Genomic DNA, 16,026 nt, shown 5'->3' with positions numbered 1-16,026 from the left:
ATGTAGGACTTCCTGTGCAAGGGGAACTGGGGAGACTCCAATAATTCTAGGTCATTAGGTGGAGTTTTTCTTGGGATCAGTGCCCTGCTGCTCCCTTCTGTCTCCGAGTGCAAAAACAGGATGATATGACACGAGCAGATGAAATCTCCAAGCTCCTTCTCAGGCTCCTCACCCAAATCTCTCATATTTCTTACCTCAAAGCATGAGCACAACCTCCCACCCAATCACCAAAACTAGACTAGACTAGAGAATTACCTAGCTTCCTTCCAATCAGTCACAAAGTCCAGTAGGTATCCCTTCTCAAATACTACTCTCATCCAGTGGTGTGCTGGTGAAACAACCAACTCTTTGGGGAAAGAATTCCCAATTTGTAGTGTTTGCCAATTTCCATGGTGTAAACCCTCCCTCGTGGCCAATTGCAAGCTGCTAACACAACACAGCAAATAGGGATTTGGGAAGAGATGTGCACACGCTTGTACAAGCTGGCTCCAGGACACCAGGGATTTTCCACCTTCCCGACACCCCCTCCCCGCTGCTGCTATACTGGATCAGAGTTTCATGGCATTTAAGACCCCAGGATCTGTCCCTGCTGACAATTCTAGCCTCATGGACCCCTATTCCTGGAAGCTTTGCCTGGCACCTTTTTGTTCTTATTAGGTCATTTAGGTGACCCATAATGCCATATGTACATCTCTGTTGTCATATCACATTGCTGTGGTATGTGTTTATGTCAGTCTTTCTCACTAATCTGTGAACTTGCTGAGCACAGAAACTGATAGTACTGACAAAGGGTAGTAGTTATTGAGCTGAGAACTATGCTAAGCATCTTAAATGCATTATCTCATTTCATCTTTGGGTGCCTGGCTGGGTCTGTTGGCTGAGCATCTGATTCTTGATTTTGGCTCAGGTCATGATCTCATGGTTTGTGGGTTTGAGACCCACATCAGGCTCTGCGCTGACAGTGCAAAACCTGCTTGGGATTCTCTCTCTCCCTCTCTGCCCCTAACCTGCTCGTGTTCTGTTTTTTTCTCTCTCTCAAAATAAATAAACAACCATGAAAGAAAATTTAATCTTCAGAACAATCCTATGAGGTAGATGCTCCTATTATCCTCATTTTGTAGGTAAGGAAATTGAGGCACCGAGGGGCTGCATGATTTGCCCAAGGTTGAACAGCTGGTTGCACAAATCTACAGCCAGAGTTGATCCCAGGCCTGATTGTAGAACCAGGACCCTTAACTACTAAGGCCTCTTCGTCTTTGTGTCTCTAGCAGTTGGGACTCTTCCTGGTCCGTAGCAGGTGTGTTGAGTGATTTAATAAGGGAAGGCTCATGTTGGCAGCATTCCTGACTAGTCTCACTCAGCTTCAAGCCAGTCTCCCAACAGCAAGAAACTATAAACCTGCTCACATTACCCCTCTGATGGAAATGTTGCAATGTCTCCATAACTTTCAAGATAAATTCCTTACCTTGGTACCTATGAAGCTTCATGATCTGGTGGCTATTAATTTCTCTAGATGCCCCTTCCACTCTTCATCATCACATTTATTCATTCAAATTTTATTACTTATCCAACAGATGCAATATTTATTGAATAGCTAGGCCTAACAAGGTTCCAGCCCTTGTTCTAGGATGTATACGAAAGAGGCAGTTTATCCCCTAGAGAGGCTTAGAGGTTAGTGAGAGAGACAGACACACACCACACAACCACAGGGGTTGGAACAGAAGTGCATTCAGCTTTCACCAGGGTCTGCAACAGGCATTGTCTCCGTCTCTGACGTGTTCTTTACCTGGCTCTGGCCATGCTATTGGCACATTTCCACAGGAGTCCTGCTGCTGGTTTTATAAATTCATCTGTACATGCTCTTCTCTGTTCTTAGAATTTTTCTTAATAACTACCTACTTATCTTTAAAAATTCCTCTCAAGTGTCACCTACAAGGAGTCCTTCCCCTCTCCCACCCCTGCCAGCCTAATTGAAAGCTCCCATAGTATTCATGTCTACACCCATCCTAACATTTAACTCGTACGGCTCTAGCTGACTTTCTTGTCCCTCTCACTGGATTGTGAACTCATTTCTGATTTTATTCCCGGACACAAAGTGGACACTAAGTATATATTGAATAAATGAATGGAAAAATTAGTGAATTAATGATTGGAAATACCATCTTTTCTCATCTAACTCTGAATTGGCTGTGGCTCTAAACACTGACATTAGATTTGAAATCCAGCTTTAAAGACATCCAGATGGCCAACAGGCACATGAAAAGATGCTCAAGGTCGCTCCTCATCAGGGAAATACAAATCAAAACCACACTGAGATACCACCTCACGCCAGTCAGATTGGCTAAAATGAACAAATCAGGAGACTATAGATGCTGGCGAGGATGTGGAGAAACGGGAACGCTCTTGCACTGTTGGCGGGAATGCAAACTGGTGCAGCCGCTCTGGAAAACAGTGTGGAGGTTTCTCAAACAATTAAAAATCGGTCTACCCTATGACCCAGCAATAGCACTGCTAGGAATTTACCCACGGGATACAAGAGTGCTGATGCATAGGGGCACTTGTACCCCAATGTTTATAGTAGCACTTTCAACAATAGCCAAATTATGGAAAGAGCCTAAATGTCCATCAACTGATGAATGGATAAAGAAATTGTGGTTTAGGGGCGCCTGGGTGGTTCAGTCGGTTGGGCGGCCGACTTCGACTCAGGTCATGATCTCGTGGTCCGTGAGTTCGAGCCCCGCGTCGGGCTCTGTGCTGACAGAGCCTGGAGCCTGTTTCAGATTCTGTGTCTCCCTCTCTCTGACCCTCCCCTGTTCATGCTCTGTCTCAAAAATAAATAAAACGTTAAAAAAAAAAAAGAAAAAAGAAAGAAATTGTGGTTTATGTATACAATGGAATACTACATGGCAATGAGAAAGAATGAAATATGGCCTTTTGTAGCAATGTGGATGGAACTGGAGAGTGTTATGTTAAGTGAAATAAGTCAGGCAGAGAAAGACAGATACTGTATGTTTTTACTCATACGTGGATCCTGAGAAACTTAACAGAGGACCAGGGGGGAGGGGAAGGGGGGAAAAAGTTACACAGAGGGAAGGAAGCAAACCATAATAGACTCTTAAATACTGAGAAAAAAACCTGAGGGTTGATGGGGGGTGGGGGAGAGGGGAAAGTGGGTGCTGGGCATTGAGGAGGGCACCTGTTGGGATGAGCACTGGGTGTTGTATGGAAACCAATTTGACAATAAATTGTATATATATATATATATATATATATATATATATATATACACACACACACACACACACACACACACACATCTGTACAGATGTATGTATGTACCTGTATGTACATGGATGTATGTATATATACATCTGTATAGATATATGTATATATATGTATATATATGTATATATATACATACATCTAAACAGATGTATGTATATATATAATCCAGCTTTATTTTCAAAACAAAATGTCCTTAGCAAATGAGAGAATTTGGTTTCTCCTCCTCTCCTCCATCTTCTCTTCTCCTACCCCTCCTACTCCTCCTTTGGAGTACTCATTAGCATTTCTGCTTGAATTTCTCATGAACACTGGTGTATCATAGGGAAACTATCTTTATGTTTAAACCCAAAGGGCAACCATTTAGGGGGATCCTCACTGTTGCTTTTTAGAATCTTTTAAAAACCTAGGGGCACCTGGGTGGCTCGGTTGGTTAAGTGACCATCTCTTGATTTCAGCTCAGGTCATGATCTCATGGTTCATGAGATCGAGCCCTGCCTTGAGCTTCAGGCTGAGCATGGAGCCTGCTTAGGATTCTCTCTCTCCCTCTGCCCCTCGTGCTCTCTCTCTCTCTCAACTAAAAAAAAAAAAAACAAACCTAGAGTTGTTGTAATAGACAAATGTTGTCATCTTAGCTGTTGTCTGAGTGCTCTGGACAGGGATGCTGCAGGACAAACGGTGAAAGAGTCAGTAAAGGAAGGGACAGGTGGCATCTGGGTTGAGGAAAGTGATGTGGGAAGGGAGTCTATCAGAAGGTAACAGGAAAGGACTGGTGGGTGGTGGATGGGCAGGTGGATGGAGAAAGCAGAATAAATAAAAGGAAGGTTCTTGCTCCCTACTCACACCTCTGGAGAAGTATTGTTTCCTAACAAGTCCTGTGTATTCAACTTGGACTTGTCTGTGCTAATCCCTAGTGGATTGATCCCCTAACTATGTGTTTTTTTCTTGTCTGTCCAAGGCCGAAGGGTAGCAGGACAAGTTACCATGTGTCAGCTGTCGCTGTGCCTAGAAGGGGAGGCAGAGACCTAGGGTGAAGAAGTGCTTTCTTTCTGAGAGCAATAAAGAGGGCAGTTCTCTGGCATTCCCAGGAGGCCTGGGCAGCTTCTCCCGTTCTGAGCAGGATGGTGACAGCCACAAAAGACAAATGTAGAAAAGGGTAGAATCCAGGCTTGAAAGCAAGCCTCCCTGACAGGGGGTGGGCTGCCTAACAATGCCATCTCTGCAGGCTTGGGTGTAATAAATAAGTGTTTAAGACATTTATAGCAAAGTGATTATTTTTAAAAGCATGAGATTTATTTAACAGTCATTTAAGAGTTTCCCTGTGTGCGTGTAAAGCCTTCTGAAAACAATTTTATCTGACAGTATGGATTTATCTTGTTGAGTAATTTCCTTTGAGTCTGGAAGGCATAGATGTGATTTTAGAGTCCTAGAGAAAGTTGGCTACTGCGGGGATCAACTCTCCTTGTTCATTAAAGTGTTTGGACAGGCTACATGGGGCAGGTCCTGGGAGCTATGGACCGTCTCCTATTTCTGCCTGGGGGATGGAGGTGGGGGAGCATGGGTCATAGAAAGCAAGTGATACATTGGTCAGGTCTTAGCATCTGTTGGCCACCTCCAATTTTTGCCGGGGCATTGTATGTGTGTGTGTGTGTGTGTGTGTGTGTGTGCGCGAGCATACTGTATAAAGCAGATGGGACACCAGCAGGGGCTTCAGTGGGAAATTAAACAGATCCTTCCCTCCATCTGCTTCTCTTAGCAATTGGCTTGACCAAAGCCCAGTGAAGTAGTAGAAGCAAGTCAGTCCTGTCTGCAATTTGGAGCATGGGATGGGGTGGTGATGGTGGGGAGGGGAGTGGGAGCATGCTCAGGAATCAGGCAGCCTGCTTGGATTCCCTGCGTACCACTTACTAGCTGTGAGACCCTGGACAAGCTAGTTACCTATGTAACCACTTTGTCTTCTGTGTAAGCTGGAAACATTAGTGTCCACCTCCTAGGGCTCTTATGAGGATTAATGAGTTAGGTAAAGTGGTTCTCTTTGCCTTGGCTCAGAGTCAAAAATCCAAGCTACCTCTGAATGTCCCTGGACCGTTATGATAGCTCTGGACTTCATCTTCCTTCTGTTCTTATCCCTTTATAGTCCTTTCCCACAAAGCAACCAGAATGGCCTTCTTTTTTTTCTTTTTGTTTATTCATTTATTTTTTGTGGATTCCACACATGGGTGAAATCATATGGTATTTGTCTTTCTCAGTCTGACTTATTTCACTTAGCATGGTACCCTCTAGGTCCATCCATGTTGTCACCAATAGCACTATCACATCCTTTTTGTGGTTGTGTAATATTCCGTTGTAGACATATACCACATCTTCTTTATCTATTAGTCCAGTGATGGACACTTAGGTTGCTTCCATATCTTGGATATTGTAAATAATGCTGCAGTAAACATAGGGTTGCATGTATCTTTTATTTTTTTTTTTAATGCTTATTTTGGAGAGAGAGACAGAGTGATCAGGAGGGTGCAAAGACAGAGGGGGACAGAGGATCCAAAGCAGGCTCTGCACCGATGCAGAGAGTCCAACGTGAGGCTTGAACTCACAAACTGCGAGGTCATGACTTGAGCCAAAGTCGGATGCTCAACTGACTGAGCCACACAGGTGCCCCTATAACTTTTCAGATCAGTGTTTTTATTTTCTTTGGGTAAATAACCCGTAGTGGAATTGCTAGATCAGATGGTATTTCCATTTTTAATTTTTTGAGGAACCTCCATACTGTTTGTCACAGTGGCTGTAGGGAGGAAAACTTTTAAAGATGTCAAGCATATCATATCGCTTTCAAAAGGCTTCCCATTGCTCTGACCACCTCCCCTGGCCCCTTCCTTGTGCTCCTGTGCTTTAGCCACCCTGGAATTGTTTCTCAAACCAGCCCTGTGCTCTTGCCCTTCCTATTCTCCTCTGCCTTCCATGCTCTGCTCTTGGTCTTTGCATGGCTGGCTCTTTTCTGAGACGCCCTTCCAATCAGAAGGAACTCTTTCCTTCTGATATGATAAGCCTGCAGCTTATCATATCACTCTGTTTCACTTTCTTATGAAAATATCCTGTTTACTTATTGTTTCTTATATGTCACATCAGTCCTCCCCTGGCCCCCATTGATGCCACTTTTCCCTCCCTTAGAATTCAGGCCCCTGAGGGAATTTGTCTTTTTGTCTGTTTTACCCCCTCTTGGTAGGTGCTTTTTTTTTTTTTTTTTTTTTTTTTTTTTTTTTTTTTTTAGAAGAGTGCAAGCAGGGGAGGGGCAGAGAGAGGGGGACAGAGGATCTGAGGCGGGCTCTGCACTAACAGCAGCAAGCCAGCTCACCAACTGTGAGATCATGACCTGAGCTGAAGTCAGACATTCAACTGCTCAAGTGACTGAGCCACCCAGGTGCCCCGGTAGGTGCTTGATAAATATTAGTTCAATCAGTGATAGAACGAATATGTCTTCCCCTGCTCATCTCCATCCTATTCTTTCTTTAACATCTCACTCAAGACTAAACTCCAGTATGTAGTATGAGGTCATTTCTCACCATCGCAACACTTAAGAATATCTTCCATCTATTTCCCTCTTAGTTTATGTCACTGAAAAAAGTGGGTGATCTCTCTTCTCATTCCCTCCTCTTCTCTTTCTTCCTCCCTCTCTTCCACCTGTCTCTGATATCCATCAATGTTTCCCATTTGGGAGGTGCTCAAGATTTTAAAAATTTTGTTTTAATTGGTGAAGTAGAAAGCCAAAAGCTAAACATACAATGGTCCTCCTGTCACTAGTGCTGTGATCTGAATGTGAGCATCCCTTGCCCCTGGAAGAATACAAGGAACTGGATTACATGAGGAATATTTGGGGTGAGGGCTAGACAGTTGATGTGTTATATATTAAATTGTGCCTAGGAAAAAACCCACGAAGTTAATAATTGGTGAATATAAGTGAAGGATGCAAGTGAGTTCCTGTAGCTTCTCTTTGGGTTTGAAATTATTTCAAAATAAATTGTTAAAAATTCTTTCCCTCTCAAAAAATGCACAAAGTTAAATTTATCAATCTTTTTCATCATAATTTTTGGCTTTTAGGCTGTGTTTGGAGAAACATTTATCTTAAGATCATAAGAATATATTCTTTAAATTTTTTTAACGTTTATTTATTTTTGAGAGAGAGATTGACAGAGTGCGAGTGGGGGAGAGGCCGAGAGAAAGAGGGAGACACGGAATCTGAAACAAGCTCCAGGCTCCGAGGTGTCAGCACAGACCCCAACATGGGGCTTGAACCCATGAGCCATGAGATCATAACCTGAGCTGAAGTATGACACTTAACTGACTAAGCCACCCAGGTACCCCAAGATCATAAGAATATTAACTCACACTTCTTTCTATAGTTTTATTTATTTATGTTGGAATTTTTGCTCTATCTGGAATTTTGGTGTGGAAGTAGGAAAATAATCCATATTTTACCCCTCATATGTCTAACCAGTGTTCCCCAAAACTTTTATTGAATAATCACTCTTTTCTCACTGCTGTCAAAGGATTTGTTTATTGTGTACTTAAAGTCCTAATATGTTACATGTATATGTGATATTTCTTGATATATCCTGGATATATCCTACATCCTTTGATGTGTCCTTACGTGTATTTCTCAATATTTATTTACCTCCTCCTCCATAATTTTTCTGGTGATTTTTGACTATTTATTCTTCTAGAAGAACTTCAGAACACTCTAATTCGGGGATTAATTTCAGGCAACACACAAACCAGTTCAAAGGGGTTAATAGGGTATATGCAAGAGTTTGTCATCTAATTGGAGTAAAAGTCAAACAACCAGGCTTTAGTAAGGATTAAAAAATCAAGAAGGACCTGGGTTAATGTTATGGAGATATTTAGACTATTACTCTAGTTTGCCTAATAATTATATGACTTAATCTCAATCATCAGCTCTAAAGTCTAGTTCGGGGCACCTGGGTGGCTCAGTCAGTTAACCATCTGACTCTTGATTTTGGCTCAGGTCATGACCTCAAGGTTTGTGAGATTGAGTCCTGTGTTGGGCTCTGCATTGATGGCACAAAGCCTGCTTGGGATTATCTCTCTCTCTCTGTCTTTCTCTGTCCATTACTCATTCATACTCTGTCTCTCTCAAAATTAATAAGTAAACATTTATTTTTTATTTTTATTTTTTTCAATATAGGAAATTTATTGTCAAATTGGTTTCCATACAACACCCAGTGCTCATCCCAAAAGGTGCCCTCCTCAGTACCCATCACCCACCCTCCCCTCCCTCCCACCCCCCCAAACCCTCAGTTTGTTCTCAGTTTTTAAGAGTCCAATAAGTAAACATTTTTTAAAAATAATAAAATCTAGTTCAAATTCTTAGGAGAAATAATTGAATTGGTCACTGGCTAGCCAATGGATTGGTTCTTCCTGATTCAGGTGCCTGTAGAGGTTGTGTTACAAATATGGCTGCTAGAGACTATTTTCACAAGGGTAAAGTTCTTAGAAAATGAATATATGGGTTTGGCAGATGTTATCAATAATGTCTAGTAAAAGTTTTATGATACTGAATCCTTTAGTCTAAGATCAATGTCTTTCCATTTGTTCAAATCTCTTCCTATGACCCCTCATAGAGTTTTTTTTTAATATTGTCCCCAAATATATGTTTAGGTATTTTATACTTTTTGTCATTTTGAATGGAATCTTCTGCACTATATTTATCAGAATAGTTGATTGGTTATTTTTTGTGTGTAAGGAGGTAATTATTTTTTTACTTTTAATCAACTACTTTATTGAGTTTTCCAGTTATTTTGAATTGTTGTCACTTTTTTCTCCTGAATTTACTAGGTATAGAGTCATATTTTCTACAAATATTGTTTCTACAAATTGTTCTACAAATATTTCTACAAATATTGTTTTGTTTCTTTATTATATATTCCTATGTTTTATATTCTTTTTAAATTCTAACATCTTTATTATTATCAGAAAGAAACCAGTAAGTTTATTTTCATTTTTTTAAATCAAGGAAAAGGATAGAAATATTGTGTTACATTTTGTGAAGTCTAACAAAAATGTGAAGCAAGATACTGAACTTCTTGTTGAGCTTAACTGGAAATAATCTGCCCAACCATCCCACCTTCCTCCCTCCCTCCCTCCCTCCCTCCCTCCCTCCCTTCCTTCCTTCCTTCACTTCATCCATCCATTCATCCATCCATCATCCATCCATATATGCATACATCCATCCCATAAATGTTTATTGCTGCCTTTTTTATATCATAGATTCATGTGGCTACTTTAAGAAGGACAACACCCCTGCTCCTAAAGACTTTAGATGGAGAAACAGCCACAAAGGCAAGCAATTATAATAGTGTATAAGGCAAAGCACAGGGTGTTAATGGAGGCACATAAAAAGGGTACCTACACCAGCCTTAGACAGGCAGGGAAGGAGAGTAAATCTAAAAAGATTTCTAAGGAAATATTTGAATGGAAGAAAGATCACACTCTCAGTAAATGTATTATGCCATTTAGTTGCTTTAAAATTCTTGGGTGTAGCCATGTCAATATCTTTAGCTGTTAGCCATTCTGAAATCTTCATGAATCTCAAGATTTTTAATTTGCCTTCGCAGCTCACGGGACCAGTGACAGTCTGGGGAACCCGACGCTGGATACAAGTCTGCTGGAGGAATTCTTGGGCAATGATTTCGATCTGGGGGCCTTGTAAGTAATGAAAGTACTGCTCTCCATTTGATGTTTTAAAAGTTATGAGATGGTTAAGTGAGCTAGGAAGTGTTCTCTCCTCTTCTGTTTTCCAGAAAGGCATGGATGGAGCTGATGTTTCTTCTATAAATCTTTGGCAGTTTTCACTGAGTGAGGTCCGCTGGGCCTGGAGTTTTCTTTATAGGAAGGTCCTCCCTTTCTAATTCAATATCTTTACTAGATACTGGGCTATTCAGGTTATCTATTGGTAGTTGTCAGCTTAGGCAGTTTTTGTGTTTCAGTGAATTTACTGATTTCATCTAAGTTGTCAAATTCACTGGCATAAAGTTATTCATCATATTCCCTTATTTTACTTTGAATGTCTATAGAATCTGTAGTGATGATCCTTTTGCTGTTCTTGATATTACCAATTTGTGTCTTTTTATTCTTGATCCATCTGGCAAGAAGTTCATCAGTTTTTCAAACCCTTTGAAGATCCAGCTTTGGTTAAATTTATATTCCTAATCATTTTTCTGTTTTGTATTTCATTGATTTCTGCTCTTATATTCCGTTAATAGCATAGCTACTTCAGCTTTCTTTTATTTTTAATTTACATACAGTAATATTAAATTTTTATCCTGTATATAGTTTTGTGAGTTTTGACAAATTCATAGAGTTGTAGAACTGCTATCATGATCAGCACAAACAATAGCTCCCTCACCTGAAACATTTCCCTGATGCTTCATAAGGGAAATTTATCACCCATCCCAAGACCTTAGTGACAGTTGATCTGTTCTCTGTCCCTATAGTTTTGCTTTTCTGGAATGTCACATAAATGAAATCTATGGTATATAACATTTTTAGTATGGCTTCTTTCACTAAGCATAAAGTCTTTGATCGATAGTTCATTCCTTTTTATTGCTGAGAAAGACTCTGTTGACTGTTTATAATACATTTTGTTTATCCACTTGCCCATTGGATTATTTCCAGTTTGGGACAATTACAAATAGCTTCTTTAAATATTAATGCACAGTTTTTTATGTGGTCAAGAGTTTTAATTTCTTTTTTTTTAATGTTTATTTATTTTTGAGAGACAGAGTGCAAGTGGAGGAGGGGCAGAGAGAGAGGGAGACAGAATCTGAAGCTGGCTCCAGGCTCCGAGCTGTCAGCACAAAGCCTGATGCGAGGCTCAAACTCACAAGCTGAGATCATGACCCGAGCCAAAGTCAGACACAACTGATTGAGCCACCCAGGTGCCCCAAGAGTTTTAATTTCTATAGGGTAATATTTAGAATAAAGACTCCTGGGTCGTATTTTAAGTGTAAGCCTAACTTTATAGAAATTGCCAAATTTTCTAGCGTGGCCATACCATTTGCCATTACCACCTGCAGCATATGAGACATCCAATTGCTTCTCTTTATTGCCAGTTCTTGGTATTATCAGTTTAAAATTTTTTTCTTATAGCTGTTCTGTAATAAAAAGCCATTCTATAGTGGTATCTCACTGTGTTTTAACTTGCATTTTCCTAATGATAGATGATGTTGAGTATCATTTAATGTGCTTGTTTGCTATTTGTATGTTTTCTTTGGTAAAGTGTCTGTTCAAATTTTATGCCCATTGAAGTTTTCTTACCTTTGAGTTTAGAGAATTGTTTAAATATTCTGTGTATAAGAACTTCATTGGATTTGTGATTTGTGAATATTTTCTCCCAGTCTGTAACTTTTCATTCTTTTAACAGTGTCTTTCCCAGAACAAAAGTTTAAAAATTAAAAAAAAAATTTTTTTTTTAACATTTATTCATTTTTGAGAGACAGAGAGAGACAGAGCATGAGCGGGGGAGGGGCAGAGAGAGAGGGAGCACAGAATCTGAAGCAGGCTCCAGGCTCTGAGCTGTCAGCACAGAACCCGATGCACGGCTCGAACTCACGAACTGTGAGATCATGACCTGAGCCGAAGTCGGATGCTCAACTGGACTGAGCCACCCAGGTGCCCCTAAAATTTTTATAATGTCCAATTTATCCATTTTTTCCTATACAGTTTAAGCTTTATATCTATGCAATATAGATACTCCCTACTCTAAGTTCCCCCAAATTTTCTTCTGTTTCCTTCTAAAAGTTTTAGAGTTTTACATTTTACTTTTAAGCCTATGATCCATTTTGAGTTAATTTCTGTGTAAAGTTTGAGATATAAGTTGAGATTAATTTCCTTGTGTATGGATGTCCAGTTATTCCAGATTTATTTGTTTAATAACCATTCTCCATTGAATTACTTTTAGTAAAAAATCAGTAGTATTTTTTATCTAGCAAAAAATCAATTGGCCATATTTATGTAGATCTATATCTAGACAAATATTCAGTTCCATTGATCTCTGTGCCTATCATTTTGCCAATACTACACTATCTTTAAGAGATATATTTTCTGGCTAGAAATCTCCCCCCTTTTCAGCCCTGAGAAATAGAATAGAAACAGATGAGGGAGAGGGAGAAGATGAGAAAAAAAAAAAACCAACTCTGTCACACAGTGAAGATAAATCAGACATAAAATGAGGCAGTGGGAATATAGGATAGGACTAATAGAGAACTTCTGTTTTTTTAATAAATGTCTTCTCATTTGCAAATATCCTCTTTTAATGTGTATTTTTGAAAAAGAGAGAGAGAGAGAGAGAGAGAGAGAGAGAGAGAGAGAGAGAGCAGGGGAGGGGCAGAGAGGGAGAGGGAGACATAGAATCCAAAGCAGACTCCAGGCTCTGAACTGACGACACAGAACCTGACATGGAGCTTAAACCCACATTCTGCAAGATCATGACCTGAGCTCAATTTGGGCATTTAACCCAGCTGAGCCACCCAGGCACTCCAGGGAATTTCTATTTTTAAGGGATATATTTTCTGCACATAAAAATTCCCCCCTACTTTTCAGCCCTAAGAGACAGAATAGAAACAGATGAGGAAAAGGGAGAAGATGAGAAACAAAACAAAACTCTGATTTCTATCTTGGTTATTGTGCTTTTATTATAAGTCTTGAAATCATATAGTGTAAGTGCTCCAAATCTGTCTTTTTCAAAATTCTGGCTATTCTAGTTCCTTTGATTTCTCATATAAATATTAGAATTATCTTGTTAGTATCTGTACAGTCCTGCTGGGATTTTGATTAGAATTGTATTAAGTTCAGAGATCCATATGTGGAAAGTTGGTATCTTAACAAAATTGGATCTTCCGATCCATCAACATGGTATATATCTCTATTTATTTAGGCCTTCTTTGATTTCTTTCATCAATGTTTTATACATTTCAGCATGTAAATCCTGTACATATTTTGTTAGATTTATGTCTAAATATTTCATGTTTCTCTTTGAGGCATTATAAATAATAGTTTTTTTCCTCAGTTTTAGGTTCCAATTATTCATTACCAACATATAAAAATAGTATTGATATTTATATATTGGTTAGGTCCTGCAACTTAATGAAGTCATTTATTAGTTCTAAGATCTTTTTTTTTTTTTATAGATTTTTGGGGATTTTCTGTGTTTACAATGATGTCATATGCAAATTAGGACACTTGTATATCCCAAACTCTATGCCTTTAGATACTTCTTTTCTTTTTTTTTTTTTTTTTTTTTGCTTTATTGCACTGCGTAGGACTTTGGGTATAATGTTGAATAGAGAAGTAGAGACAGTAGATGTACTTGCCCTGTCCCTAATCTAAGAGGGCCATTATTCAGTTTTTTAAAATTATTGAGTATGATACAATGTTTTTTCCCCCTTTAAAATGTCTTTTTATTTATTTTGAGAGAGAGAGCATAAACAGGGAAAGGGCAGAGAGAGAGGGAGAGAGAGAATCCCAAGCAAGCTCTGTGCTGTCAGCACAGATCCTGATGCAAGGCTCAAACCCACAAACCATGAGATCATGACCTGAGCCAAAACTAAGAGCCAGTTGCTTAACTGACTGAGCCACCCAGGTGCCCCAGTACTTTTTTTTTTTTTTTTTTTTTAACTGAGGGAGATTCTCTTCTCTTCTTGCTTCCTCTCCTTAACTTTTAAATTTTGAACAAACCTTATATTCCTGGGATAAACCTCAGTTTGTTGTGAGGTATTGTCTTTACACGTATTGCTAGGTTCAATTTACTAGTATTATGTTGAGGATTTTGCACCTACATTCATGAGGATATTGATCTGAAGTTTTCATAGATGGTGTTTCTCTGGCTTTGGTGTCAGGGTAAAATAGCTTCTTAAAATTATTTGGGAAGGGTTCCACCCTTTTAAATTCTCTGGGTAAGATTGTGTGGAATTGGATTTATTTCCTCTTTAAATATTTGGTAGACTTCACCAGTGAAACCATCTTTGCCTGTAGTTTGCTTTGTTGGAAGATCTTAACTACAGATTAAATTTATCCAATAGATATAAGACTATTCATGTTATCTCTTTCTGCTTAGTGATTTTGGTAGTTTGTCTTCCTTCTCTGTTGCCCCCAAGGAGTAAGTCCATTTCAAATATGGACACAGTTCAAAGTATTTCTTATTAGCCCCATACGGACTCTGAGTCTGTAGTGATATTTCCTCTTCTGTTCATCATATTGATAATATGCTTCTTTTATCTTTTTTTTTTCTTGATCAATCCGGTTAGACACTTAAAAGTTTTATTAGCAGCTTTTGGTTTCATTGATTTTCTGTATTGTGCTAGTTTTCAGTAGCACTGATTTTTACTCTTTATTTCCTTCTTTGGCTTGCTTTAGGTTCAGTTTGCTCTTCTTTTTCTAGTTTCTTAAGGTGGAAACTTAGTTCCTGATTTGAGATCATTCTTTGTTTTCTAATATAAGCATTTGATGTGTACGTTTCCCTCTCTCTATGGCTTTAGCTGCCTGCTTCAGTTTTTGACATATTTTAATTTTCTTCAGGCTTAAAATATTTCCTAATTTTCCTGAGGCCACCTCTTTGACTCATGGGTTGCCAGAACTGTGCTTCTTAATTTCCAAATATGTGTGATTTTTTTTCTATGTTTTTCTGTTACTGATTTCAAGTTTATTTCTCTTATGGACAGAGAACATAATTTGTATGATTCTGATTCTTTTAAATTTGTTAAGGCTTGCTTCATGACCCAAGATAGAGTCTATCTTGGTAAATTTTCCATGTGCACTTGAAAAGAATGTGTATTCTGCTATTGTTGGGTAAGATCTTCTATAAATGCTAATTAGGTTAAGTTGGTTGACATTGTTGTTCAGGTTATCTCTATCCTTGCTGATTTTTTACTGCTTTCATCTATTAGTGTGAGAGGAATATTAAGCCTTCAAGAATGATTGTGGATTTAGAATTCATACTTCTTTCCCCAACACTTAAAAAATTTTGACCTACTGTCTTCTGACCTCCATGGTTTCTGATGAGAAATAGACAGTTATTTGAATCATTTTTCCTTTGCATATGTCATTTTTCTCTGACTGTGAGATATTTTATCTTTGGTTTTCAGCAGTTTTATTATGTTGTGGCTGGGTATGGGCATAGTTTTCTTTGAGATTATATTGTTTGGGATTATATTGTTTCTGAATTTGTAAATTTATAGCACATTTGTATGTGCTGACTTTGTAAATTTTCATGACATCCGGGAAGTTTTCAGCTATTATTTCTTCATATTTGTTTTTCTGTAATAATGTCTTTCTTACATGTTTTTAGGACTCCAGTGATACAAATGTTAGACCTTGGATACTGTATGGGTTCCTTGAGTCTCAGTTGATTTATTTTTTCAATTTCTTTTCTTTCTGTTGTTCAAATTAGATAATTTCTATTGATTCACTGTCTTTAAGTTCACTGACCCTCCTCTGTTATTTTCATTTTGTTATTAACCCTATCTTGGCATACCTGAAAATGTCCTCCCTCTTCTCCGCTGTGAAAAGAATGAAACCAGACCTGAATCTCAGTAATGAGAAAACCTATTTGTGGATATCTCTGGTACCTGGCTCTTGCTGCTGTTTGCCAACAAGAACATCCTTGCCAAATGACCATGGAAAAAGGGCAGCTCAACATTTTGCAAGCTAGTTAAACACACACACACACACACA

At 38.9% G+C, this 16,026-nt stretch overlaps 1 protein-coding gene across 4 annotated transcripts in view; it reads left to right on the top strand.

Annotated features, from left to right (window-relative positions):
* The window catches only part of MYRFL (myelin regulatory factor like), a 126,082-nt gene that overhangs the window by 22,244 nt on the left and 87,812 nt on the right, over positions 1 to 16,026 (top strand). For all 4 annotated transcript variants that reach the window (XM_019455084.2, XM_019455083.2, XM_019455082.2 and 1 more), the window contains exon 2: positions 9,912 to 10,002. In XM_019455084.2, the coding sequence (XP_019310629.2) occupies positions 9,912 to 10,002 (91 nt within the window). The remainder of the gene's footprint in view (positions 1 to 9,911; positions 10,003 to 16,026) is intronic.

Source organism: Panthera pardus, unplaced genomic scaffold (assembly GCF_024362965.1).
Source record: "Panthera pardus isolate Hobbes unplaced genomic scaffold, ASM2436296v1 HiC_scaffold_6, whole genome shotgun sequence".
Lineage (NCBI taxonomy): Eukaryota > Metazoa > Chordata > Mammalia > Carnivora > Felidae > Panthera > Panthera pardus.
This window is presented reverse-complemented; position numbering and strand designations above follow the sequence as displayed.